Here is a 27,855-nt window from a genome sequence, read left to right on the forward strand (position 1 = left end):
TCCTTGTCTCCCTGAGACTCGTCCCCGTCGAGTCAACGGTTGAGATTCATTTGACCCGCAATCTGAGCGGTGGATTGAAATGCCAGCAAATGGATGAACCTAACCCACAATCTAATCTTGTTACTTAGGGGCATTTCCGTCATTAAATCACCCCGGTCACTCGTTTTCTCTATAAATGCCAACTCATAGCTCGCCGTTTGAACTCGCAGCACTTGACTTCAGATCAAGGCCTCCTTAACCCTCGTTCACACCTCCTTCTCTCTGCTCTTCTACCTTTCAAGGTACTCTTCTTTCCCTCTGTCACAACCTTTTCTGTATTCAACATTCATCTCATATACTGGATACGCTGCTTCAATTTCGGATCTTGCACATCTGGGTTCCTTTCATTTGTTTTTTCCTCAACTGGGTTCATCTAGGATTATGTTTTCCCAAACGGGTTTAAATGAATGTTAACTATACTTTGTTTCTTTACTTGCTGTGGAAACGCGTTAGCCTTTCAGATCTAATCGAAATCGTGTACAAATGGCCTTTTTTACATAAGCATATGAAAAAACAAATAACTTTTTTGTGAGATTTTGAGTTTACAATTAAATGTTGACCTTGTGCTGAGATTTGGCTTTGTGATGGAGGGTTTTAGCGAGATTTTGTAATTGTACTTGCTTGTTTGTAGTTCTTTTTTCCTGGTTTCTTAAATATTCCTTAGTTTAGGAATCAATTTAATCTGAGTGAGTCACTAAATGTGGGCATCTTTCCTAATAGGGGTTCAGACTTTGCGGAGGGAATTAGTCCCTTCCCTTAAACCCAACATGCTTTTGTTTATGGTTAAAAAATGGCACTCTTGTTATCAGTTTTTCTGTCCTTTTTTTTTTGTCTGCATTTGATGCGTGTGTCTAACTCCCTTTTGTGAATTTCTATCATCTTAGGTACTGATTCCATTTTTGTTGTGTGTGTTTGCAGGTTTAAAAGTTTAAAGATGGCAGAGACATTTCTGTTTACCTCGGAGTCCGTGAACGAGGGACACCCAGACAAGCTCTGCGACCAAATATCGGATGCTGTTCTTGACGCCTGCCTTGAGCAAGATCCGGAGAGCAAGGTTGCGTGTGAGACATGCACCAAAACCAACTTGGTCATGGTCTTCGGAGAAATCACCACCAAGGCCGACGTTGACTACGAGAAGATCGTGCGTGACACCTGCAGGAACATCGGCTTTATCTCAAACGATGTGGGGCTTGATGCCGACAACTGCAAGGTCCTTGTGAACATTGAGCAGCAGAGCCCTGATATTGCCCAGGGTGTCCATGGCCACCTCACCAAAAGACCTGAAGAAATCGGTGCTGGCGACCAGGGTCACATGTTCGGCTATGCCACCGATGAGACCCCTGAATTGATGCCATTGAGCCATGTCCTTGCAACCAAACTTGGGGCTCGTCTCACTGAGGTTCGCAAGAACGGTACCTGCTCTTGGCTCAGGCCTGATGGCAAGACCCAAGTCACTGTTGAGTATTACAATGACAAGGGTGCCATGGTTCCAGTTCGTGTTCACACTGTGCTCATCTCCACACAACATGACGAGACTGTCACCAACGATGAAATTGCTGCTGATCTGAAGGAGCACGTGATCAAGCCTGTGATTCCCGAGAAGTACCTTGATGAGAAGACTATTTTCCACTTGAACCCCTCTGGCCGTTTTGTCATTGGTGGTCCTCATGGCGATGCCGGTCTTACTGGCAGGAAAATCATCATTGATACCTATGGAGGATGGGGTGCTCATGGCGGCGGTGCCTTCTCTGGGAAGGACCCTACGAAGGTTGATAGGAGTGGTGCTTACATTGTGAGGCAGGCTGCTAAGAGCATTGTGGCGAGTGAACTGGCGAGGAGATGCATTGTGCAAGTGTCTTATGCTATTGGTGTGCCTGAGCCTTTGTCGGTTTTCGTTGATACCTATGGGACTGGAAAGATCCCTGACAAGGAGATCCTGAAGATTGTGAAGGAAAACTTTGACTTCAGGCCTGGTATGATTTCCATCAACCTTGATCTGAAGAGGGGTGGGAATAGCAGGTTCTTGAAGACTGCTGCATATGGACACTTCGGCAGAGAGGACGCTGACTTCACATGGGAAGTGGTCAAGCCCCTCAAGTGGGAAAAGGCCTAAGCAATTCATTCCTCCTCTCTGTGCTGGGAGTTTTTTGAGAGTTGCTCATGTGATAGCTAATATTCAAAACGTTTGTGTCCCTTACTTAATGTATGCCCTTCTTCCTCTTCCTCTGTTCTCCTATTTTGTTTCTTCTGTGTACTTCATTTATAATTTTTTACATTATCAATTAAAAAAACTGTACTCTGTATGCCCTACCAATGTATCTCTTGATGTCATATAAAAAAGATACCATACGTTAGTGTATGGATTGTTAGGAATCTCTGGATCAAGTCGCCAGTCACATGCATTTTAGTACTTAGTTCTCGTAATTCCAAAATGACTCCTGCAAATTTGGACAGCGGAAAAATTGTAGGCTAGCGTGCATTGAATACACAAAACTAAAACTAAAGTGTTTAAACATCCAATAAATTCGAAGAAGTTTTTTTTTTATATTTTTATAATATTGCACACTTCCCTACACTGTCACCTTACATTCTTTTGTTTAAACAATTCAATTAATCTTTACTCTAATTAGAATTTCTCAAGTAGATTCCACAATATAAATATTGAAATATTCTAATATTATATATGTTACTCGTGCAACAATTCATTTAAATTGGGCCCTATCATGTAAGAGTAGAGGGGACATATATGGTTGGCTTTCCTTACACCAGATAGACTTGGGATAAGGAAAATTGCAACAGTTTTTGCAGAGACTATCTTTAGAAACGCTGAAAGCCTAATCTCCATGGATCTGGGCTTCCAGGACAGCTTTTACCCATTGAACTCAGTTTTTGAATGCCAAAATCACGTTGCTATGTTGTGCTTAGGAGGAAGACAATTGTGGACTATATTGCTGGAGAATTGAGTAAAAAACTCCATTCAGTTTGTCTTTATTGCAAATGCAGACGTAGTCTGTTGCAGGCAGTAAGAAAAGGCAATTTTCCAGATTCGCATGGAAGGGCAATTAGCATCCATAACACAATCTTTATTGCAGCCTCAACTGTCTGTAAAGGTAGTGGTTCTTTGGTTTCAGACGAGTCTAAGATGTTTTCGGAGGAAAGAATCCTTGAAGCCAAAAGTTGTCAAATGCAAAAGATGTCTGACAGCTTCCGAGGATGAGGATGCCAAAACAATTGGTTCTACCTAGAAAAGGTTTTTACGAACCATCATCTCTGAACAAAAGAAAGCAGACTGAGATTAGTGAGTCCAAGGAGGGAACAAGCAAGATGCACAGACAGGACAGTGAGCCATCTCGATCCTATCTCGATCTAAACAAGCCTGTAGAGGAGGGTGATGAGGGTGTCAATGACAATGACCAAGAAAGTGAATCCATAACAGAAAACAAAGAAACCTGGGTTAAGTGACTTCTATGACCAAATTGGTGAGAAAGTAGCATTCAACTTTGACGAGCTTGCTGAAAAGTATTAAAAGGCATTCGGTTCAGAGCTTCAGCTGGAAATTGATAATGAGGTAATGACAGGCATACTTGCAGCTGCTTGGTTATCAGACAAGAAAAATGCAGTGGAGAATTGGGTTGACCATGTTTTTGGCAGATGCTTCGTCGAAGCTCAACGGACGTACCATCCTGTATATCAGAATGTTGTGAAACTGGTGAACTTTGAATCTATTTTTTGAGGAAGAGCAAGCTCCTGGTGTATGCCTTCCTGGAAGAGCAAGCTCCTGGTGTATGCCTTCCAGCTAGAATTAACCTGGACTAAATTTTTGCTCACTTTCTATTACTGTAATCAGTTGTAAAATGTAGGTGTCAGGATAATTTGGTAGGTGGTAGCCAGTGTTCAACTAATTGATCTCACAATTTTTGTCTTCTTAATCATTGTGCTGTAATTTCTATGGCAAATGCATGTTTTTGTCTTCTTAATCATTGTGCTGTAATTTCAATGGCAAATGCATGTGTAATTTTCTGTAGTGTACCTACTTAAAAGTCCAATAATAATAGTGTTCTTGTCGATTGACTCAGCCGCCGTTGACTTTAAAGGCAGATGGTGGCTCCTCCTATTTCCTGGTGGTTTCTGCTCTCTTCTTGGGTGGTTGAGAGTGGCTCCGTTGAAGCAGAGGGGACACTACATGTTGATTGCACTCCGACGATCAAGTCAGTATTGGACTAAGAAACAGTAAGTATGTAAAGCAGTTTCAGTCTTAGAAACGACGTACCTTTCTAGGGTTCTTACCACCCTTTATATAGGTTGTATCTAGGTCAACTCCTTGTCCCACGATGATCTTTTCTTAAGTGGAATTAGGGTTACTGGTGAGGCATTCTGTGACGCATTGCACAAGCTTAGCGCAACCGCCGCACAGGACTTGTCTCTTCTGGAGTGCATAATCTTAACAGTATGACCGCTAGGGTACCAACTCATGCACCAACATTGCGGGGTCATCTGTTCTGTGAGTGCCCTAAGTATTCACGTGCCATGCATGTTGTCTATCCTTGGAAACCCTAACTCTTACGTGCCTTAGCGCCTCCAAGGATCATTTACTTGTGCTAGACCTGAATGTACTATACACATCTCATGCACGAATCTTTCGTGATTTAGGTCTTTCTGATATCTGGGTGTTAACTCATTATTATTTCTGGGGCACACCTACGTGGCCCATTAATGCGATCAGACCACCAATGTCTGATGTCAACGTTTGACGTCGATGTCTGACATCGATGTTCGAGGTCTGGCCAGTACAAATAGTTTGCAAACTGTTCTAAAAAAAATTGGGTCCAATCAATTATCTCTCAATAAATTTTTCTATCTACTTTGTCACTTCATGTCTATATAATTTAATATTTATTTGATTCATATTAACTCAATCTTCTTATATATTGGTTAACGGGTGGATGCTTTTTCCATTTTAATAGCACTAATTATTACTTGGGGGCCTTCAACATCACCAACTACTTTGTTTAAGAATCACATAAATTTGAAATCGTAAACTACAACTTTCATGTTTGACAAATACAAAAGCAAGATCCTTTATGAATTAAGAAATACATTGAAGCTTTTGTCCATGGTACTTTGATGGTTGGTTTCATAATGTCGTTGCACCTACTTTTCGTACCACTTGTATCTTTGTATTTTTTTAGGTAAAATTAAAAGGAGTAATTGTTTTTATGAGGTTATTTACAAGAAAAATTAAGTTACCAATTCTACAAATTTTAACAAAAGATTAGTACACTCAATTCACCATTAATATGAATATTCTTCTCATGTTAATCAAAATAGAAAAGATAAATAATTCTTCTCAAATCAATTATAATAAAATCAATTACAATATAATAATTAAGTTATTCATATTTTTTTTTCTCTAAGAGAGGAATGCTTTGTTTATTGTCTTATAAAAATGTCCATAATCTTTTAATATTAAAAAACTATAAATATGTTAAATTTTATATTAAACCGTCTACCAAATTGAATAATCTAGGATGTTGAATTTTCTGAGTCTAGCAAGTTGAACTATTTAATATGTTGGAGTTTTTAGCATGATAAATTATCTAACGGAATAGATCCTTCGACTTGTTGGGTTTGGGTGTGTGTTTCTTTCTTTTTCTTAATCCTTCCTTTAACTTTATTTCAAAAGAGAACAGAGATAAACAAAAGAGTAAACTGAAGACAAAAGATGTGAGAATGAATATCTCTTATTTCTTGTTATTCAAATCAAAACAAATGGTCTGAATATATACAAGTAGTACACTCATTCTAGGTTTAACTGAAGAGGAAAATAATCAATAATTAAATATATTAAATACTAGAATCATAACAAGACAAAATAAAGGTTATTCACCTCTATAAAGAGAAACAACTGATAATTAGAAAAGACACCCAATTAATATTAGGATCCTTCTATAACTCTGGTATCCGTATTCTTTAATACCCCGCCACAAGCTGGGGAGCAAATATTGACGAGACCCAGCTTGGAACAAATATTCTTAAAAGATTGAGGATTTAAAGCTTTGGTATAAATATCAGCCAGTTGCTCTGTGGTGGAAATGGGAAGCAACTGGATGAGACCCTTCTTTAATTTTTCCCGGACCACGTGACAATCTATTTCTATATGTTTTGTACGCTCGTGAAACACTGAATTTGCTGCAATGTATCTTGTTGAGTCATTGTCACAGTATAAAAGAGATGGTTGCTCAAAAGGAAGTTTGAAATCTTGAAGAAGATAAGTTAGCCATTGAATTTCACATGTAACAGTGGCCATTGCCTTGTATTCAACTTCACAAGAACTCTTTGATACTGTTCCTTGCTTCTTTGATTTCCAAGATATGAGAGAATTCCCAAGATACACACTAAAACCAGTCACTGATTGTCTTGAATCACTACAGGTGCCCCAATCACTATCACAAAAGGCTTTCAGATGAACAGAGGCAGTGAAAGAGAAAAATAGACTAAGACTTGGAGCCCCTTTGATATATTTGAGAATTCTAATCGCTGCATTATAGTGAGCAATTGTAGTCTTAACAAGAAATTGAGAAAGTTGTTGCACATAAAATGTTATGTCAGGTCGAGTATTAATGAGATACATAAGTCTTCCAATCAATCTTTTGTAGGCTTGAATATCTGTGAAAAGAACACTTCCAGTAGAAGAGAATTTCTCATGATTATCAATAGGAGTGGGTGCAGGATAAAAGACATGCATCTGTTAATAATTCCAATGCATATTTCCTTTGATTTACCATTATTCCTGTCTTACTTCTTGCTACTTCTAGACCGAAAATATCTTAAATTCCCAAGATCTTTAATCTTGAATGTCTGATTCAAGGCTTGTTTGATTCGAGCAATCTCTTCTTTATCATTTCCTGTCAATATTATATCATCCACATATACCAATAATGTTGTAAAAGATCCTTAAGAAGAATTTTTTGAACAAGGAATGATCATTCATAGATTGAGTATATCCCATAGAAAGCAAAAATGATGACAGTTTGGCAAACCATTCTCTGCTAGCTTGCTTAAGACCATATAAAGCCTTTTTTAGTTTACAAACTTTTTCTGGTGGAATAGAAGTCAATCTAGGAGGAACAACCATGTATACATCTTCTTTCAAATCTCCATGTAAAAAGGCATTGTTTATGTCTAATTGTTTCAATTCCCAATTATAAATAGAAGTTAAAGAAAGAAGCAACCTTATGGTGGTCATCTTTGCTACTGGAGAGAAAGTATCAAGGTAGTCAATGCCTTCTGTTTGTGTATATCTCTTTGCCACTAACCTTGTTTTATACCTTTCAATTGTCCCATCAGCCTTATATTTTATTTTGAATACCCATTTGCAACCTATGGCAGCTTTGTTCTTAGGCAGAAGAGAAGTCTCCCAAGTTTGATTTGACTCTAAAGCAGATATCTCACATTGTATAGCTTCTCTCCAGCAGTCATGTTTCACAGCTTCAAAATAAGTGTTTGGCTCAACATGTGAAGAAAGAGACATAATAAAAGATTTGTAAGAAGGTGATAAATTGCTATAAGACAAAATAAAATTCAAAGGATATTTAACTCTTGAAGATGTACTGGAAACGTTAAGATTACAATGATAATCCTTTAAATACTCAGGTGATCTTTTTATTCTTGTGCTCATTCGGACAGATGGATCTGATTCAGAACTTTGTTCTATATCATGATTTTCATTGAGGTTTTGGTCTATATGGGAACAATCTACGTCTGAAACCTCAATTTGTGACTCACAATTATTATCACTGCTATTTTCAACATTATCACAAGGTGTATTATCACAAGGTGCAAGAATGACTTGTGATGGCTGACTTAAGACAAATTGATCTTCAACAAACAAAATTTGATCATCAATATCGGGACTGTTAGTTTCATTACTAGTATCTTGAACCCTTTGGTATGGAAAAACATGTTCATAAAAGACAACATCCCTAGACACAAAAATTTCTCTTGATTGAATATTCAACAAAATATATCCTTTTGTCCACCTTGGACAACCAATAAAAACACATTTTGATGCTCTTGGATCAAATTTTCTTCTATTTGTTGACAAAGTGCTAGCATAACATAAAGAACCAAACACCTTTAATACATTAAAATTTGCATCAGTTTTGAAAAGCATTTCATGAGGGGAAGAATAGTTTAAAACAGGTGTGGGAAGCATGTTTATAATATGCGCAACATGTATCACAAAATATGACCAATAAATTTTGGGTAAATGAGATTGTATCATAAGAGCTCTTGCTACATCTAATAAATGACCATGTTTCCTTTAATTATACTATTTTGTTGTGGAGTATTGACACATGATGTTTGATGTATTATTCCTTTACTGACAAAAAAATTAGTCATGACAAACTCAGTTTCATTATCACTTCTTATTATTTTTATCGTTGTCTCAAACTGTGTTTGAACAAAAATAACAAAATGTTCCAAAACCTTAACAACTTCAGATTTTTGTTTCAAAAGAAAAATCCATGTGTACCTCGAATAGTCATCAACTATGGTCAAGAAATATTTATGGCCATGAATTGATGGTATTGAGTATGGTCCCCAAATATCTACATGAATCAAATCAAAACATTTTTTCGATTTTGATGTACTAATAGGAAAAGAAAGTCTTTTTTGCTTTGCAAAATGACAAACATCACAAACAAAAGATTTGTTATATTTAACAAAAGGAAATTTATTCTTGATAACATCAATACATTTATTTGGAATATGACCTAATCCAAAAAGCCAAAGGGTTTCTAGATCACTAGCACTGACATTAACAGTATTGATGATGTGTGTAGATTCAAGGGGTTTAATTTGAAATTTCTGGTAAGATGGGATCCTGAGTATATAAAGTCTATCTTGCATCTTAGCAGAACCAATTATTTTCAAGGAGTTTTTGTCTTGAATGTGACAACCATTAGAATCAAAGGTAAGAGCACAAGATAGTCTATCAACCAATTTTGTTACTGAAAGAAGATTAAAAGTGAAGCAAGGAATATACAAAACATTGTTTATGACATGATTTTGATTGAGAAAAACACTTCCAGAATAATTGGCAATGACTTGATTTCCATTTGGTAATTTGACATAAATAGGATCAATTTGATGATACGAAGTGAAGTAAGTTAAGGATGAACAAATGTGATCAGTAGCACCACTATCAATAATCCAAGAACTAAAAGAAGAAATAGAGTTATTACCAGTTTGTGTTGTCATGTTGGAAGAAATAACAAAGACTTGACTAGAAACATTCTCACTGGATTTGACCTGTTGTAAAAGAGCTAACAATGTTTGATACTGCTAAGGAGTAAAACCAATTTGTTGAGACTCCACTTCTGACTTTGAACCTTCATGATTCTGCTCATTATTGTTAAAATTTGTATTGTGAAAGGCTGCATGACTTTGATGATGGTTCTTATTTTTAAATTTGAAATAAGGTGGAAAACCACGCTTTTTATAGCATGTATCAATGGTATGCCCTGTCTTTCCACAATAACTACAAATTTTGGAAGTATATCTTCTTCCATAGCTTCCTCTTCCATATCCACCACCCATGCCATAGATCGTAGCATTGTTATTATAACCTCCTTTGCTAGTAGCAATCATTGGCTTGGACAAACTAACATGGTAAGGTGAACAAATATCTTGTGAGGGATCAACAACTTCACCCATAGATAAATGTAGCAACCAAAGCTCTAATCAGAGCTCTGATACCATGTTAAGAAGTGGACTTTAAGCCTAACTCAACCCCATAAAACCGACTCATAGGGTTGAGGTTTGCACCCACTTATATACAATGAAAGGCTCTAATCTCTAGTCGATGTGAGATCTCCAACAAACTTATTTATTTCATCTTTGCATCTAATTAGATATGCTCTAAGAATGTAGTCTCTTTGTACTTTCAGTATTCATCATCTTTTCTTATATTTTTCTTCGTCATTTTTCCTTTTGTGTGCATCATGTCTCATTATGATATCAAAGCGGGCTAATATTGCTTTGCTCCTCTATGCTTTTAATATATTTCTTCCTCTATTTCTTATAATTTTGTTTTTCCTTTTTGCTCTTTTCTCCACGAACATCAACGACATGGATGTGTCACATAATCCATCAAGTTCATTCTATTTACACCCTAGAGAAAACCCTAGCATGATTCTTGTTACTCCATAATTAAATGGACAAACTACTCTCTTAGAGTAAAAGATTGAAATGCACATTGTTATCCAAGAATAAGGTAAAAATCATCAAAGGAAGATATTACTCAACCAACTTGCAAAGATCTAATTTTTTTTATGCTTGGGAACATTGTAATATGATGATAATCTCTTTAATTACACGAACTTTATCTCCACAGACTAGACAAAACACGATTTACATTGATAGTGCCCAAGAACTTTGGGAAGAATTGAGATAAAGATTTTCATCTAGAAGCAGATCAAATAATTAGTGCACTATGGAAGAAAATGATCTTCAACACAACCAATACAAGAACAAAAAGAATAATGTTCAAGCTTCCTTTACTAATGAGCAAATACAACAACTCCTAAGAGTTCTCCAAACTTCTGAAAATGAAATTAATCAGATTAATATTGTTTGTGTTTCTTTCTCACCTCAAAATGACAAAGGTAAATTTTTATTCTTGGATTCTTGACATAGGTGCCACAAATCATGTTACACATATGGAAAAATGTCTTTGTTAACTTTCCTAGGATCAAACTTATATTTGTGAAACTTCCAAATAATAACTATGTTGTTGTCAATAATGCAAGGACAATGTAATTTAAAAAACAACTTGTTCTCTATAATGTTATCTTCATGCAAAATTTACCTTGACTATTATCTTTGTTAAAAAATTATAAATACTTTTGAATTATTAGATCTTATTTTCATGAATTACTTGCCAGATACAAGATATGACTACTTTGAGAATTATTGGACAAGTTGATCTTCTAGACAGTCTATATCAAATCACTAGATAGTTTAACATGAACAAACATATTTAGGTAAATAATAGTGAAAACTACAATACTAAGAACATGGACATATGACACTGCAAATTAGGTCATCCTTCAAATAAGGTTCTTAAACATATTTGTAAATATTTTTTCTAATGAAATTTACTATGATGATAAAAGAGTTTATGATTCTTGCTACTTGCTCAACAACATAGACTACCATTTCCTTTGAGTAAATCTTCATCTTTTGGATATGTTTGATCTTATGCACATTGACATATGAGGTCTTTTTAGCGTTGCATGACATATGAGGTCTTTTTAGCGTTGCATCAATGCATGCCATAGATATTTCTTCACTGTTGTTGATGATTTTACAAGACACATATGTTGTGTTTCACATTTTTTATCTAATTAATTTTTCACCTTCATCCGTCATTGGTTATAAAAGTCCATATGAAGTTCTTTATCAACAACATCATGATCCCCTTAGTTTAAAATTTTTTTTTTTGTATTTGTGTTGCTTCTACTTTACAAATTAACATAAATAAATTAGATCCTAGAGTACAAAGATGTATCTTTCTTGGATATAAAAAATGGAACTAAAGGTTATGTTGTCATCGATACGAACACTAGAGAAATAATAATAATAGTCTCTTTGTGCTTTCGTTGTTAATCGTCTTTCTTATCTTTTTCTTCATCTTCTTCCTTTTGCGCCTACCATGTATGCATTGTTGGAAATCACACATCAACTAAAGATAAGGTCAATTTATAGAATATAAATGGGACGATCCTCACCTTACAAGCCGATTTTGTGAGAATGAGTTAGACTTAAACTTACTTCTTAATATGCACATCCAAGGAAAGAGAAGGAGCCAAAATAATCGTGCATTTGAAGGAAAACTCTTCTCTTCTAGTGATGTCTTTGTAAAATCAACTTATGATACTTTATTTCTTTTTTAATTATGGAGGTAAGACAAGCCTGGTATAACCCATATATTTTTTAAATTTAAAAGTTCAAAATGATTTTTTTTTCTTCTTTAGTACGTATATTAAAAACTTAATGGAACCTTTTTTTTAAAATAAAATAAAGTGAAACTTTTAAAATTACGAAGAGAAAACTATGTATACTAAGTATGCTATGGAAAAATAGAGTGTAATTTATTTTTTAATTACTCATACCTATATCTATAATTTTATGCAAACATAATTATTCAAAACTTTACACAACTATAAACAAATATCGACACTGATAATCATCAATACAAAATTGATAAATATATTACGAAAGTAGACTTTAAGCCTAACTCAACCCCATAAAACCGACTCATAGGGTTGAGGTTTGCACCCATTTATATATTATGAAATGTCCTTATCTCTAGTCGATGTGGGATCTCCAACAAAATATTCTATAAGCATCCCCTCTCACTCTTTTTTTTTTCTAAAAAATTTTTTTGTCATCATTTTGTGTTTTAACTTTTTTCATAACAAATATTATATTTGTAATTATTTTATGGTTTGTAGAAGAAATAAATGTTCTTATTTTGTGAACATTTCATGAAGGAGAACTTTGATTTGAGGTTTGGGATTGAGCAATTCATTCTCGTGCTATGTCTTGTGAGTTTAGTTTTTAAGCTTGTTATCTTGGTATGAGTTCTAAACATTTCATATGTCTTACTCTCTGCGTTTCTCTACTCCTATTTTGTTTCTTCTATGCACTTTTTACATGTGTTTAGAACTTATGTTGTATACATATGAGATCGTCTCGGATTCAAGCGATCAAGATGATATGGTTTATAAGATTGGGGTGACCTAGAATATATTGTTGAATACATATAGGAAAACTAATGTGATGAGTAATTAAGCACGATGTCAATCCTTAATAAAAAATCATTAATAATTCTTACGGTTATATTAATTTGAGGTTAAGAACTCCTTTTGTACGGATCCAAGTCCAATCGTGCAAAGTCTATTATAATTCTATAAATACATTGACATTGAACAAGTAAACCCATTCAATAGTATTCATTACTCATAAATACTCAACGAACTTACAAACCAATAATTCCAGTAAAGAATTTTTTCTTTATTTGAACATTACTCTTTTTTTTTCTTATTATGACTTGAATGAAAAAATTTCGAAATAGAAATGATTAATAATTTTTTTTGTGAAATTCTGAAAGAGCGAACAATCTTTTTTTTATCGAATCATATCATTATATTGATGATTGCGAAAAACTGTTCATACTATGAACGTAGTATAATGGCGGTCGGGCAACTATGTCTCCATCATCTAGTGGTTCAGGATATCTCTCTTTCAAGGAGACAACGGAGATTCGACTTCTCCTAAGATAGGGTGTTACAAAAGGAATTTGATCAAGAATTTTCAATCAAAACTAAAAAGTAGTCTTAAGTAAGAATATTTTTTAGACATATCTCCTCATACTTGAGACGTTACAAGTTTTTGAATGACAACACTTTAAAATCTGCTTAACACTACAACTAGTGTTAACTACACATGGAAGGAGAAGATATACCCTATCCATATAAAAACAAAAGTTATAACACGTAAATGAGTCTATCATTTACATAAAATGGAAGAAGAAATATAGGATATATTGCACCAAAATATAAACACGTACATGGTATAAAATGGGACCTCATGAAAGAATACTATTAACATACTGCTAGTGAAAAAAATTCAAAGACACTTTTTCCCCATTATCTTGTCATATTTTCCCATTTTTCCTTCATCATCAATGACAAAGACCATTTATTGGATGTAGTTGTTGGACATGGTATTTTATATTGTCAAGTGTGAATCTCAATTGATAAGAGGCATTTTCAATTTAAGTTTTATGGATTTGTTTTGTATTTCAGTTTATTAATTCATCCCTAAAGCTCCATCAGAGACATTTCATCAACATGTAATGCACCGTACATTTGAAAAATAGATGAATGTTTGTGTAATATGTTGAAAATAATAAAGGAGATTTTTAGAATTCAGATAGTAGAATTGATATATATGGGATAGAGGGCTTGGGCTTAATAGAGTGGTAGTACTGTGCTTTAAAAAAATTAATTTTAATATATAAATCATTATCTATATTTATATTTATATATAAAGAGGGTTTCTCTTCGTAAGAGTCTTTTGGTGTACATAGTTCTACCCTTAATATTTCATTTTATTATTAGAAAGTATTTTTTCATTTTATATATGAATTATTTAAAAAATAAAATTATTTTTTAATTTAAATATTTTTTTTAAAATTAATGTTAAGGGCAGTTTTTATATGCAAATTAACTCTCTTAATTCTTTATTTTAATACAACAACAGAAAAGGAAAGAAAAAATAATCTCACCCTCATTCGTTTCTCACACCAAATCTCACTATCAAATAAAATAATCTACATTTTCAATAACTATCTCCACTCCATTTCAAGCAAAACAACTCTATTTTTTTGGTAAAGTCATAATTCTTTTGTATTTACCATCAAGTGAATCCTAGTCTTACGTGAACATCATGATACTCTCCAATCCCAAAACCACCAATAAAAGAAGAAAAAAAATTTGAAGAAAAAAAGAAAACCAGACTAGAGAAGAAAAAAGAGATTGATTAATTAATTCATCATTTTTCTTTTACATGTTATTTTTTTCCTTTTCAATTTCAACTCATCTAAAATTTATATATATATAAAAAAAAAATTCTTATAATCACAAAAATTGAGTAGAAGAAGAAAACACAGATAAAATAATTATGTAAAATTCTCACACCATTTGCTGGTTTGGTTTAATTTTTTATAAAATAATTATGTAAAATAAATATAAAAATAAATACTATTTAGTTTTAATTTAATATAAAATCTGAATAAAAATAAAGAAATATTTCACTGTTTAGTCTGGGTCAATTTTTATGATTTTTATTACTGCATAACACTTTTAAAACATTTATTTATAAAAAAAATTGTTAAATATTTCTTAATGAAAATCCGCCCATTAAAAATATATGTTATGAATGTTTCATATTATTGTTATATTTATAATTTTAATTTGTCTTATATTTATAATTAAATTATATAGTTTAAAAACAGAACTTTTATTATTAGAATTGTAAGCAAACTAAAAGTTTGAAATGATTTTAGTTATTAATTAATTTTAAGTATATAACATTATATTTAAATTCAATAAACGATTTAATATGAATTTTATTTTCAATCTGAAATGAAACCAAATTTTTAATATGATTCTTACTAATAAGACAATAAAAACAGTACCTTATAAGTATGGGAGGAACTTGAGAGAGGAGGAACAGAGTCATGTGAGTGGCAATAAAATCCACCGCAGATTCTGTTGGGTGTCACATTTTTTGTTCATGTTGGTTGGTTAGTGATGGAGACACAATAGGAGGGAGATCAACGGTGGCCATTTGGACACGTGTCAGTGTGAGATTCACGATCAGGATCAGATACCATTTTTGCCCACTTCATCATGGTATGATAGTTACTCTTTTTTATGCTACTTTTATACTTTCATTTCCGAATCTCCATCAACTTCAACAAATACCGTTTTAAATGTTACATATTCAAATAAAATAAAAATCATATTCTAATTATAAATTGTAAATTTAATTAATCATAAATGTATGATCAATATCCTTACCTATATACAGGTTTCATTATAACTTGTATATTTTATTATTTTATTTTAAATATTTCAGTCATTTCCTATTTTTAAGTTTTTATTAAATAATTAATTTTTATAATTAATTGAAAACTGCTTCTCTATTTTTATTATTAAATTTTAAAATTAATATACTATCATTTTGTATAAAACATTTATCAATTTTAAATTTTAAATATGGAGTATCAAACATAGAACGAAAAAATTAAAGGTCAAACAATTCTTACAACGTGAAACAAGTTTTTTTTATATCTTCATCTCTCTTAAAATTATAATTTTTATTTTTTCTTAACATTTGGTTTAGTTTAGTTGTTATCTCTTTTATCATTTGATTTAGTTGTTATACTTTCTTATTATTTATTTTTTTTCTTTAAAAAAAATATGAATTTAAATATTAAACATAAATATATATAAATAATAAAAATAAAAAATGCAGATACATAAGATATGTTAATTATAATAATAATTATTTTAAAAAAAATTAATAATGTGTATACAAATAATTAACACGCCCAAATTAAAGGTGGTAGATAGTTAAACATAATTAAGCAAATTTACAACTCTGTTAGTTAAAAACTGAATTAAGATTTACTGCTAAATTATTTTATATAACATTTCTCACGTAAATATTATTAGTTTAATTGTGTGAAATAATTTAGTACTCGCGATTAAATTTAATATATGTTTATTACTGATTTAATTTGAGATATATGTGTAATATATGTAGGTTGGTTTTATATTTAAGTGGAACATTATATTTTTTATTTAAATTGAGGTGGAGTATGTGAAAAATTAGTAAATTAAATTGATATGATGTTGTTAACTAGATTGTTGAAAAACTTAGCCGAATTTATATATTATGGAGTAAATTGTGAAATTTGAGTAAGTTTTTACTTTTTAAGTGTGTTTGAAAGGGGAGCATATGAAAATTTTATATTAAGTTAGGTTAGATATGTAAAAATTGATTTAATAATAGCTTAAATTAAAAAATTAATTTTAATCACTACAAGAAAATAATTAAATAGAAATTAATTTTAGAAAAAAAAAATAGTTGCTATATTGACTAAATTAAAAACCATTTTAGAGACTAAAATTTTTTTGGTTTCTAAATTAGTTTCTATTATTGTTAAATAATTTTTAAATTGGTATATAATTAGCTACAAAGATTTTAACAACTCATTATTTAGATTTTAAATTTAGTAGCAAAACCTTGGTAGCTAATTAGATATAAATTTAGAACTATCTAAAATAATAGAAACTAATTTAAAAATCAAAAACTTTTTTAGTTTTTAAAATATCCCTAATTTAGTTAATATAAAAATTAATTATTTTTTGTCTCAATAAAAATGAATTAAATAATTAAATTATGATTAATTAGTCATCCATGTGCATTTATACTATAGTAATCAACTGATATTTTGGGACCAGAATAATTTTGAAAAAAATTATTTATTGAAATATGATTGATTACTTGGTCATAAAATATAAGTTGTTTTATTGCACTCATATAACCATCTGATTGAATTATTTAACCTAAATGTGAAAATTATATTATTTTTTATATTTTTTTCTTTACTACAAATATAGGAAAGGCATATAATAAATAGTGTAAAAAAAATTTGTCTTAGCGAAGTATACATAAAAATATCGATAATACAGATAGTTAATGGTATTTCATAACTAATTGCTTGAGCAGCTACTCATAGACCATCCAAAAAAATTATTTATTATATTTTGACATAAAAAGTCCAATGGGGACAATACTTAAAATAACACTCCATAAAAAAAACACAAATATTCAAATAAGATAAAACAAAGTTATAAAAAAAAGAATTACTGAATAACTTAATGTAATGGATATAACCAATATAAATGGTCTAAAACTAAATAAACGAATATTTTGTCCAGATAGAATAAGATTTTCTTTGAACTTTTACTAATTGTTTTACAGAAAGAGAAAGAAAGAAAATCTAGAGCGAGAGAGAAAACCATGAAGACCACATAGCGGTGTTGGTGCTTAGATGCATAGGTGAAGGTTATGATCTCATGATTATCGCGAACGCTTTCGACAATGAAGATCACTTCGACTACTTCCAACACCACATCGTCAAGGAGTTCATCATCTTTGTCGATGGTATCGTCGCCAAACAACCCCTCAAGGCCAATGTTAATTTGTACAACACGAAGGTTCTTTTCCCTTAAATTTCGGTTCTTAGGGTTTCTTTCTTTTACCCTCTTTGCTCCCTTTGATAATAATAGAAATCGTAATTTTTTTGTATAAAAAATAAACGTGTTCTTTGATCTGTGGTGATTTATTTTATTTCTTGGAGGATTCGATTTTATTTTTTGCCGAATTGTGAATGATTGAAAACATGTTTTTTTTCTTCAGAGTATAAAGTGTACACATACAACAGAAATGGTCCTTGTGTGTTGGGATTTATGAATGAGACATGATAATTATGCTAAGGATCTTATAATTGTGTGTGTTCTATTTATTTGATTTGTGGAGATTCTCCACTCTTGTGATGATTCATGGGGAACTATAGAGGAAGACTCTAACCAAGATAGAGAAGGAAGAATTGCTCTTCCTTTTTCTCCCTACAAAGATTGCTAACAAAACCAATTATCGTGTTTTTGATGTTGATGAAAGTGGTAAAGTGGTGGTAGCACCTCTCTTCACTGAACAGAGCAAGTGCAATACAAATTTATTTATAAAAATAATTTTAGCATATACATAAATGTATGTTTATTTTTCAATTATACTTTCACAAATACATGAGTAAGTAATCGATAGCTATTCTTATAAAATACGGTTGGAGGAGAAATGTTGAAAAAACACACCATCTCATAAAAAGGTTGATAAAACAATTAATAGAAATTTATAAAATAATAAATTAGCTTAATTTTCATAATTAAATATTTCTTAACTTATGTATAAAAAATTCAAGCAACCAAACAATAAGATCAAAGGAAGCATGGTAGATTAAAGGAAAAAAAGTAATAAATAATATAATAGGATAAAAAGAGAAAAAATTTAGCAAATAAATTTATAAAATAAAGGAATATTTTATGTTTCTAAATAAGATTTTTTACTTTTTAGAATTTAAAATTATTAAAATGAGCGATTTTTTTAGTTTTTTTTATTTTCTTTTAAATCTCTGTTTATTCAAAATTTATAAACATTGATTAATTATTGGATTCGAAAAAGGAGAAATAAAAGAAACATGTAAAAAAATAAAAATCGAATCCTCTAGGAAATAAAATAAATAACCTTAGATCAAAAAACACGTTTATATTCTATACAAAAAAAAATTACGATTTTTATTATTATCAAAGAGAGCAAAGAGGGTAAAAGAAAGAAACCCTAAGAAAGGAAATTTAAGGGAAAAGAACTTTCGTGTTGTACAAATTAACGTTGGCCTTGAGGGTGCGTTTGGAGACGATACCATCGACAAAGATGATGAACTCCTTAACGATGTGGTGTTGGAAGTAGCCGAAATGATCTTAATTGTCAGTTCGTGAGAATCATGGGATCATAACCTTCACTGCATCTAAGCACCAACATTGCTGTGTGATCTTCATTGTTTTCTCTCTCTCTATATAAAAAAAATCAGTAAAATTTCAAAAAGAATGAAAGAGAATAACTCAAAAACAAAAAAATACACAAAATATTCATATGTGTACTCGCATAATATTGACACGAAAACACACTTAAGGAGAATGAAGAAGAGAGAAAAAAAAAAGTGCACGAAGATACGAAAGAAGAAATTTTGCAAAGAAAAGAACAAATTTGCAAAGAAAAGAGAGGAGAAATAACAAACAAATAAATATAATGATAAATAATATATAATCATAAAATATGTAACAAAGAAGTTGAGTAAAGTGAAGAAGAGAATGTGCATACCTAAGAATATTAAAAAAAGTTCTTTTTGTTGAAAACATGAAACTTTCTTCTTCTTCTTCTTCTTTCCTGCATCATTACACACAGATACACTTTTGGAGAAAATGATGCACTTCTTAAATTTAACGTGAACTGAGAAAGTTACATGTTTAATGATGTCGCGAAAAGATAATTTTGGATGACATAAGTGATTTTTCTGAACCATTGAAGAAGAAATAGAGAAAAAAGGAATTTGAAGGAAAATGTTTGGTTGAATAACTCACTTCTCCCTAAATATAATTTTGAATTATGTTGATAAAATATTAGTTTTTAAAAATAAAAAAGAAAAACATTTTGAATTATGTTTACAATTACTCCATAATTCATAATTAAAAATTTAATATTTAATATTCAAAATTAAAAATTAAAAATTTAATATTCAAAATTTAAAATTTAGTTTTAAAAATAAATATGTCACAAAATAACAAATATCTTCTCTCATATATTTTTAAAATAATAAAATATAATATAAATATAAAAATAAAATAAAATGACAGTTAAAAAAAAACTTAGTGTAAATATAAATAAGATTTATTTATTTATAGTACTATTATTAATTAACATTTAAAGTGATAATTATTATCATTATATCACGTTATTGTTATTAAATTATATATTGTTGTGATATTTATATATATATATATATTAGTATGTGTTGGTAGCACTCTTAGTATAGTATAGAGAGAAACAAATACTTAAAAACATATTCTTTTAAGTACATTCTAATGATTGAACTAAAAAATGTGGAAAATAAAAAACATAGACGATATACCTCAGTTAATAATTTTATCATAATTTTTAATAAATTTGAAGTAATAAAAAATAGATTTAAGAAAGCGTGAAATATATGGTGTCTAAGCAGCCAATAATGCAATATGTTAGTCTTACTAAGGGTATTTCCGTCATTAAACTGCACCACCAACCCATCTTCCCCATAAATGGCAACTTAGTGCCTTCAATTCACCCACCCTCGTTCATATTCTCTCATTCTCTGCTCCTCTATCATTCAGGGTACTTTTCTTTTCCTCTCTTCTAAACTTCTCAATTTGGGATCTTGCCTTAAGCCTCTTTTTCCTTTGTTCTTTCCTCTACTGGCTTCATCTCTGTTTCCCCAGAGGGGTTTTTACTCACTATTTTTACACTGTTATGCTTCTTTAATTGCTTCGGAAACGCGTTGCCCTTTCAGATCTACTCCATATCCTACACAAATGGCCCTTCTCTAAAGATAGAATCTGAAAAAAAATATCACTTTTGGGGGATTTTGGTTTATAATTAAACTTTCACATTGTTTTTGCTTAGATATGGTTTGCTGAATACTGGGTTTCTGTTAATTTTGAAGTTGTACATGCTTCTACGCATTGTGTTTTTCTTTATTACATGTTTAATCTAAAACATTCCTAGTTAATTCTGTCGGCAACCTATCTGCTACTAAATATAGACACTGTATTAAAGAGTTGGTTTATCATGTACTTCTGCTAGATCCACTCCCCGCTGGTTAATTGCTTGTTTGAATGATTACAAACAGCACTTTTCTCTTAAAAGCTTTTCCCTTGCTCAATATTATGCTAGTGTTTTGCTCCCTTTTGTGAATTTGCATTTAGGTTATAATTGTAGGGTTGTTGTGGTGCAGGTTTAAAAGTTTTGAGATGGCAGAGACATTTCTGTTCACCTCGGAGTCCGTGAACGAGGGACACCCAGACAAGCTCTGCGACCAAATATCGGATGCTGTTCTTGACGCCTGCCTTGAGCAAGATCCGGAGAGCAAGGTTGCGTGTGAGACATGCACCAAAACCAACTTGGTCATGGTCTTCGGAGAAATCACCACCAAGGCCGACGTTGACTACGAGAAGATCGTGCGTGACACCTGCAGGAACATCGGCTTTATCTCAAACGATGTGGGGCTTGATGCCGACAACTGCAAGGTCCTTGTGAACATTGAGCAGCAGAGCCCTGATATTGCCCAGGGTGTCCATGGCCACCTCACCAAAAGACCTGAAGAAATCGGTGCTGGCGACCAGGGTCACATGTTCGGCTATGCCACCGATGAGACCCCTGAATTGATGCCATTGAGCCATGTCCTTGCAACCAAACTTGGGGCTCGTCTCACTGAGGTTCGCAAGAACGGTACCTGCTCTTGGCTCAGGCCCGATGGCAAGACCCAAGTCACTGTTGAGTATTACAATGACAAGGGTGCCATGGTTCCAGTTCGTGTTCACACAGTGCTCATCTCCACACAACATGACGAGACTGTGACCAACGATGAAATTGCTGCTGATCTGAAGGAGCACGTGATCAAGCCTGTGATTCCCGAGAAGTATCTTGATGAGAAGACAATTTTCCACTTGAACCCCTCTGGCCGTTTTGTCATCGGTGGTCCTCATGGCGATGCCGGTCTTACTGGCAGGAAAATCATCATTGATACCTATGGAGGATGGGGTGCTCATGGCGGCGGTGCCTTCTCTGGGAAGGACCCTACCAAGGTTGATAGGAGTGGTGCTTACATTGTGAGGCAGGCTGCTAAGAGCATTGTGGCGAGTGAACTGGCGAGGAGATGCATTGTGCAAGTGTCTTATGCTATTGGTGTGCCTGAGCCTTTGTCGGTTTTCGTTGATACCTATGGGACTGGAAAGATCCCTGACAAGGAGATCCTGAAGATTGTGAAGGAAAACTTTGACTTCAGGCCTGGTATGATTTCCATCAACCTTGATCTGAAGAGGGGTGGGAATAGCAGGTTCTTGAAGACTGCTGCATATGGACACTTCGGCAGAGAGGACCCTGACTTCACATGGGAAGTGGTCAAGCCCCTCAAGTGGGAAAAGGCCTAAGCAATTCATTCCACTGCTCTATGCTGGTTGTTTTTGAGCGTTGCCCTTGTAGTGTCTAGTATTCATAAACTATTCATGTCTACTGTTCTGTGTTTCTCTATGTCTTCATTTTTAATTTTTTTTACATTATCAGTTAAGGAGCGTAATCTCCGTTAGTGTGCCCAACCACTGTATCTCTTGATATCCTTACAGTAAAAGAGAGTATTCAAGTGCATGATTTATGTATTGCAATGCTTCTCTCAGTGAAATCAAATTCTTGGCTTTCATAATTCTAAAAAGTTCGAGCTGCAAATTTGTTTAGAAGATAAATGTTTGGCTAAAACTACTGTTGGTGTCGAGAAGTAAGTTTGAAGCATGTGTATATTTCCCAGAAATATGATAATATGAATCCTCAAGTATATCACTTACAGTGACATGGTTCCTTTGGTTGCTATTATTAACCCTGCAGAGACCATGTTGCAGACTAGGACAGGTTGATCAATTAATGTATCAGATTTTCAGTGAATGGTAATAGATGATTTTTTTTGTCCCAAAAGAAAAAAAAAGTTGTCTCTAAAGCTTAAAAATTAGGGGTAGTGAATCGTACTGCTATGGCCCTATATAAACTGAAGTGGTAGAAGACAGTTATTAGTTCCATTTTTGGCCATGTCTACCAATTGAACTGAAGATTGCTAAAGCGAATTTTAATTTAAAAAATGGTAAAACTTTAGATCCATGATAGGTGTTGGTTGAAGTATCTTAATCAAAGTTACACTTCTCACCCAAATGAATCGTGTGAGTTGCGAGACCATTGAATGTTCAACTCAGCAAAAGTATTAAGGTATATGAGTTCTAAATGGCTAAAACTGTAAATTGTTAAAAAAATAAAAAAATATTTACTCCCAAAAGTTAGATTTAGGGAAAAAGTAAATAAAGATAGTTAAATACAGTTATTAGGTCCACAATTTCATGTGGACAACATCCACTTTCTTTGTGAATAATAATTGAATACAAACATTTGAAAATGTGGAAAGTAAATAATGTGAGATTAAATACCTTTTCTGATGCCCACAATATATAACATTTGTTGGGTTTATCAATTCTTAAACCTATGTGACATGTTAAATTCATATCCCTTAGTCTCTTATAAATAATATTTTGTTGCACTACATTTCATTACATTCTAAAATCCTTTATAAAAAATATAAGAATGTGGTATAATATTTTTAAGTAGAATAAATGTGTTATTTTTAGTTTAAGTTGAAATGAGTTTACATATTAATGTTTACTAAGTAACTTGGTACTCTAGTTAGTGGTGATTATCTTGTTGAACATGATGAAAGATACTTGATGAAAGTCAATTATTTTGTTTGTGAAGCACATGAATTTTCACAACCCTAAATCAGATTTCATGCATGAGAAAGAGAAGAGTGTGGTGAGTATTTATTTTATTAGTGCAATATTCAGAATTTGTAACCACAATGAGGTGGTACCTACATTTAGCTAGGACCTGTCTGGTTGAATGCTCTACATAACTTTACTAATCTCAGGTAAATTCCAAGAAAGGAAAAATTATGTGTTCTAAAGAAGTCATTTATAAGAAAAATGAAAAAAATAATAATTAATCATTTTAACTCCAAAGTACTGTCCTCTTTCCTAATTATTTTTAAAGTCATAAAATTACATAAACAGTCTCTCAATGATTACATTTTCATCATTTTACTTCCATCATTCAAGAATCAAATTGACAGATTTTTCTTGCTAGGTTTCTGAAAACCAAACTGATGAAAATTAATAAATATTTAATTCAAAAAACTAAAAATAGTTCAAACACAGTTTTTTACCTTTTTTGTTCATCTTTTCGTCGACTATATGGTTTAGTTGAAATTGAAAATTAAAAATCAAATCAAATTATTTATTGTACTCAAATATAATGTTTCATGTTTAAAATTAATTAATAAATAACAAACGTATACAAATATATTTTTTAATTATTTCATAATTTAATCACATTTTATTTGTAATATATTTAGACTTATTAAAATATGATAATAAACTTATATTGTAACTTTTAATCATTAGATTATGTAATTTATTGAAAAATATGAAAATAAGTTAAAAATTAAGAATGTAGAAAATTTATAACATATCTCTTTATTTTTTATTTTTTATCTCAAAATATGTTAAATAATTTTATGTAAAAAATATTTTAATTTTTATATGAAATTAAAACTAAACTAAATTGAAATTCTCCGTTCATAATATTAAAATATAATGTATAAGCAGGAGATAATTGCTCACTCTATGAATATTAGGCGTAAACTCAGATTTCTATTTTAAAAGTTTTTTTCCCCTCTTTGTTTTTCACCAAACACATTCTATTACAGTTGATAGGTGAAGAAAGGATAAATAATTGACCCACTTACTAATTTTATTTTGTTTTCTATTTCTCTCTTTAACTTTTCTTCAACAGTAGAGTGAGTCAGTTTAATATGATGTAACATAATATAATTTCAATACAATTTATTTGGTATTTTAATAATAAAAAATAATTATTCAACAATTATTTTTAAAATAAAATAATATATTCTCACTTCTTATTTTTCATTTCTCATTTGTCACTGCCTAACATCTTTTGTTGAATTTGTTTCTTTCCATGGTTCCACACAAAACCTGTGCCATTCATTCTAAAAATTGTGTCTCAACAACTATGAAAGTTTCTTGACTAAGAGACATCTCCATTTCTCCCACCCTAGTCAGAGTGAAAAGACATGTATCTTTTCCTCACCAACCACACTCCATTAGTTTTGTTGATGAAAGCATTCATCATTTATCATTTAATATATGCAATTGAAATCTTGTAACAGAAGCAGTAGATTCTTGGGAGTAGGAGGCATTGAATTGTGAGTCAAATAAAAAGGTAGGTAAGAGGTGGCACTGAGCTATGCAAACATGTCATCATCAGAGTTGGCCAACCCCAAAGGCTGTAGTTGGTAAGCATTAGGCATGACCCATTTTACCTTCATCTCTCATTTTCCACTCATTCAAATGCCACGACATTCACATGCAAATGGATGAATCTAACCCGTAATGTAATCATGTTACTTAGGGGCTTTTGCGTCATTAAAGTTAAACCACCCATCCCCCTTCCCTATAAATGCCAACTTAATGCTCTCATTTCAACTCGCAGCGCTTGACTTCAGAGTTCAGACAAAGCCCCACTCAACCTTCCTATCACTCTCTCTGCTTTTCTACCTTTCAAGGTACTCTTCCTTCACTCCGTTCCGACCTTCATCAATTTGGGATCTTGAGCTTCTGGGTCCGTTTGTTTTGCCTTTTCTTTTACTGGGTCCATCTCTCTTTCTCCAAACTGGTTTAGACGAATGTGAACTATACCCTGTTTCTTTAATTTCTGCAGAATACGCGTTAATCTTTCAGATCTATCCGAAATTGTATGCTGATGGCCTTTCTTTCGAATAGCTTCTAAAAAATATTCACCTTTGGGGGCAGGGGGGTATTTTTTGGAGTTGTATATGCTTGTGGGGGTGTGTATCTCTTGTTTCTCGCATCTATTACTGTTGTTGGCTGATTGTGTACGTGACTTTATCTCTGCACGGACTTTGTCTTATAGCATAGAAAACTAACAAGATATATGAATTAGGAAAATTTAAAGAAGATCTATCATTCTTATTTTTTTTTCCTCCTCTCTTAATTATTTATTTTATGAAGAAGTTTCGAGCAAACGTACTCATTACAAAATATATATACCTGAATAGAGATTCGAATATTGGTTTATCAGATACTTCTGCTAGATCCACTTCCCGTTGGTTAATTGCTTGTTCGTATGGCTAAAAAAGCACTGTTGTCTCAAAATTCTCTAAGCTTTTCCTTTGCTGAATGTTACGGAAGTATTTTGCTCCCTTTTGTGAATTTGCATTTAGGTTCTAATTGTAGAGTTGTGGTGCAGTTTTAAAAGTTTAAAGATGGCAGAGACATTTCTGTTTACCTCGGAGTCTGTGAACGAGGGACACCCAGACAAGCTTTGCGACCAAATATCGGATGCTGTGCTTGACGCCTGCCTTGAGCAAGATCCGGAGAGCAAGGTTGCGTGTGAGACATGCACCAAAACCAACTTGGTCATGGTCTTCGGAGAAATCACCACCAAGGCCAACATTAACTACGAGAAGATCGTACGTGACACTTGCAGGAATATCGGATTCATCTCAAACGATGTGGGACTTGATGCCGACAACTGCAAGGTCTTTGTGAACATTGAGCAGCAGAGCCCTGATATTGCCCAGGGTGTCCATGGCCACCTCACCAAAAGACCTGAAGAAATCGGTGCTGGCGACCAGGGTCACATGTTCGGCTATGCCACCGATGAGACCCCTGAATTGATGCCATTGAGCCATGTCCTTGCAACCAAACTTGGGGCTCGTCTCACTGAGGTTCGCAAGAACGGTACCTGCTCTTGGCTCAGGCCCGATGGCAAGACCCAAGTCACTGTTGAGTATTACAATGACAAGGGTGCCATGGTTCCAGTTCGTGTTCACACAGTGCTCATCTCCACACAACATGACGAGACTGTGACCAACGATGAAATTGCTGCTGATCTGAAGGAGCACGTGATCAAGCCTGTGATTCCCGAGAAGTATCTTGATGAGAAGACAATTTTCCACTTGAACCCCTCTGGCCGTTTTGTCATCGGTGGTCCTCATGGCGATGCCGGTCTTACTGGCAGGAAAATCATCATTGATACCTATGGAGGATGGGGTGCTCATGGCGGCGGTGCCTTCTCTGGGAAGGACCCTACCAAGGTTGATAGGAGTGGTGCTTACATTGTGAGGCAGGCTGCTAAGAGCATTGTGGCGAGTGAACTGGCGAGGAGATGCATTGTGCAAGTGTCTTATGCTATTGGTGTGCCTGAGCCTTTGTCGGTTTTCGTTGATACCTATGGGACTGGAAAGATCCCTGACAAGGAGATCCTGAAGATTGTGAAGGAAAACTTTGACTTCAGGCCTGGTATGATTTCCATCAACCTTGATCTGAAGAGGGGTGGGAATAGCAGGTTCTTGAAGACTGCTGCATATGGACACTTCGGCAGAGAGGACCCTGACTTCACATGGGAAGTGGTCAAGCCCCTTAAGTGGGAAAAGGCCTAAGCAGTTCATTCCTCTTCTCTGTGCTGGGTGATTTTGAGCGTTGTCCTTGTGTTGTGATAACTAATATCCGTAACTACTAATTTCTGTTGCTCTGTGTGTGTTTCTCCCCCCCTCTTATTTTGGTTCTCCTATTTTGTATTTTTTACACGATCAAATTATAAAATGTGTTGTGTTTTTATGCCCAACCAATGTATTTCTTTTAAAAAGAGATTATTCAAGTTAATGTAAGGTTA

The 27,855-nt window shown here is 32.9% G+C and overlaps 4 protein-coding genes across 9 annotated transcripts; all 4 read left to right on the plus strand.

Annotated features, from left to right (window-relative positions):
- The first annotated feature begins 159 nt into the window (after positions 1-159).
- LOC137807068 (S-adenosylmethionine synthase) lies at positions 160-2,412 on the plus strand. The gene is made up of 2 exons (XM_068607516.2): positions 160-281; positions 958-2,412. The coding sequence occupies exon 2, from the start codon at positions 974-976 to the stop codon at positions 2,150-2,152; it is 1,179 nt and encodes a 392-aa protein (XP_068463617.1). The 5' UTR covers positions 160-281; positions 958-973; the 3' UTR covers positions 2,153-2,412.
- LOC137807066 (S-adenosylmethionine synthase) lies at positions 218-27,807 on the plus strand. Of its 5 annotated transcripts, none has more exons than XM_068607513.2 (2): positions 218-281; positions 26,428-27,807. In XM_068607513.2, the coding sequence occupies exon 2, from the start codon at positions 26,444-26,446 to the stop codon at positions 27,620-27,622; it is 1,179 nt and encodes a 392-aa protein (XP_068463614.1). In that variant the 5' UTR covers positions 218-281; positions 26,428-26,443; the 3' UTR covers positions 27,623-27,807. The 5 variants fall into 5 exon arrangements, with proteins under 5 accessions (XP_068463614.1, XP_068463612.1, XP_068463613.1 ...); XM_068607511.2 differs by lacking the exon at positions 218-281 and adding an exon at positions 25,405-25,723; XM_068607512.2 differs by lacking the exon at positions 218-281 and adding an exon at positions 25,645-25,779.
- On the plus strand, positions 2,791-3,920 carry LOC137805534 (protein SMAX1-LIKE 6). The gene is made up of 2 exons (XM_068605478.2): positions 2,791-3,253; positions 3,569-3,920. The coding sequence occupies exons 1-2, from the start codon at positions 2,933-2,935 to the stop codon at positions 3,770-3,772; spliced, it is 525 nt and encodes a 174-aa protein (XP_068461579.1). The 5' UTR covers positions 2,791-2,932; the 3' UTR covers positions 3,773-3,920.
- LOC137807067 (S-adenosylmethionine synthase) lies at positions 20,623-22,759 on the plus strand. Of its 2 annotated transcripts, none has more exons than XM_090300648.1 (2): positions 20,623-20,667; positions 21,271-22,759. In XM_090300648.1, the coding sequence occupies exon 2, from the start codon at positions 21,303-21,305 to the stop codon at positions 22,479-22,481; it is 1,179 nt and encodes a 392-aa protein (XP_090156774.1). In that variant the 5' UTR covers positions 20,623-20,667; positions 21,271-21,302; the 3' UTR covers positions 22,482-22,759. The 2 variants fall into 2 exon arrangements, with proteins under 2 accessions (XP_090156774.1, XP_068463616.1); XM_068607515.2 differs by having other exon boundaries at positions 21,287-22,759.
- Positions 27,808-27,855: the final 48 nt, after the last annotated feature.

This window comes from Phaseolus vulgaris, chromosome 3 (genome assembly GCF_051622355.1).
Source record: "Phaseolus vulgaris cultivar YP4 chromosome 3, ASM5162235v1, whole genome shotgun sequence".
NCBI lineage: Eukaryota > Viridiplantae > Streptophyta > Magnoliopsida > Fabales > Fabaceae > Phaseolus > Phaseolus vulgaris.

Excerpts from the sequence above, each read along its gene's own strand:
- LOC137807067 (XM_090300648.1), top strand. The coding sequence starts at position 21,303 with ATGGCAGAGACATTTCTGTTCACCTCGGAGTCCGTGAACGAGGGACAC.
- LOC137807068 (XM_068607516.2), top strand. The coding sequence starts at position 974 with ATGGCAGAGACATTTCTGTTTACCTCGGAGTCCGTGAACGAGGGACAC.
- LOC137807066 (XM_068607511.2), top strand. The coding sequence starts at position 25,629 with ATGCTCTCATTTCAACTCGCAGCGCTTGACTTCAGAGTTCAGACAAAG. Across the intron at positions 25,724-26,427 it reads CTGCTTTTCTACCTTTCAAG|TTTTAAAAGTTTAAAGATGG; the intron begins GTACTCTTCCTT and ends GTTGTGGTGCAG.
- LOC137805534 (XM_068605478.2), top strand. The coding sequence starts at position 2,933 with ATGCCAAAATCACGTTGCTATGTTGTGCTTAGGAGGAAGACAATTGTG. Across the intron at positions 3,254-3,568 it reads TGTCTGACAGCTTCCGAGGA|GCATTCGGTTCAGAGCTTCA; the intron begins TGAGGATGCCAA and ends AAGTATTAAAAG.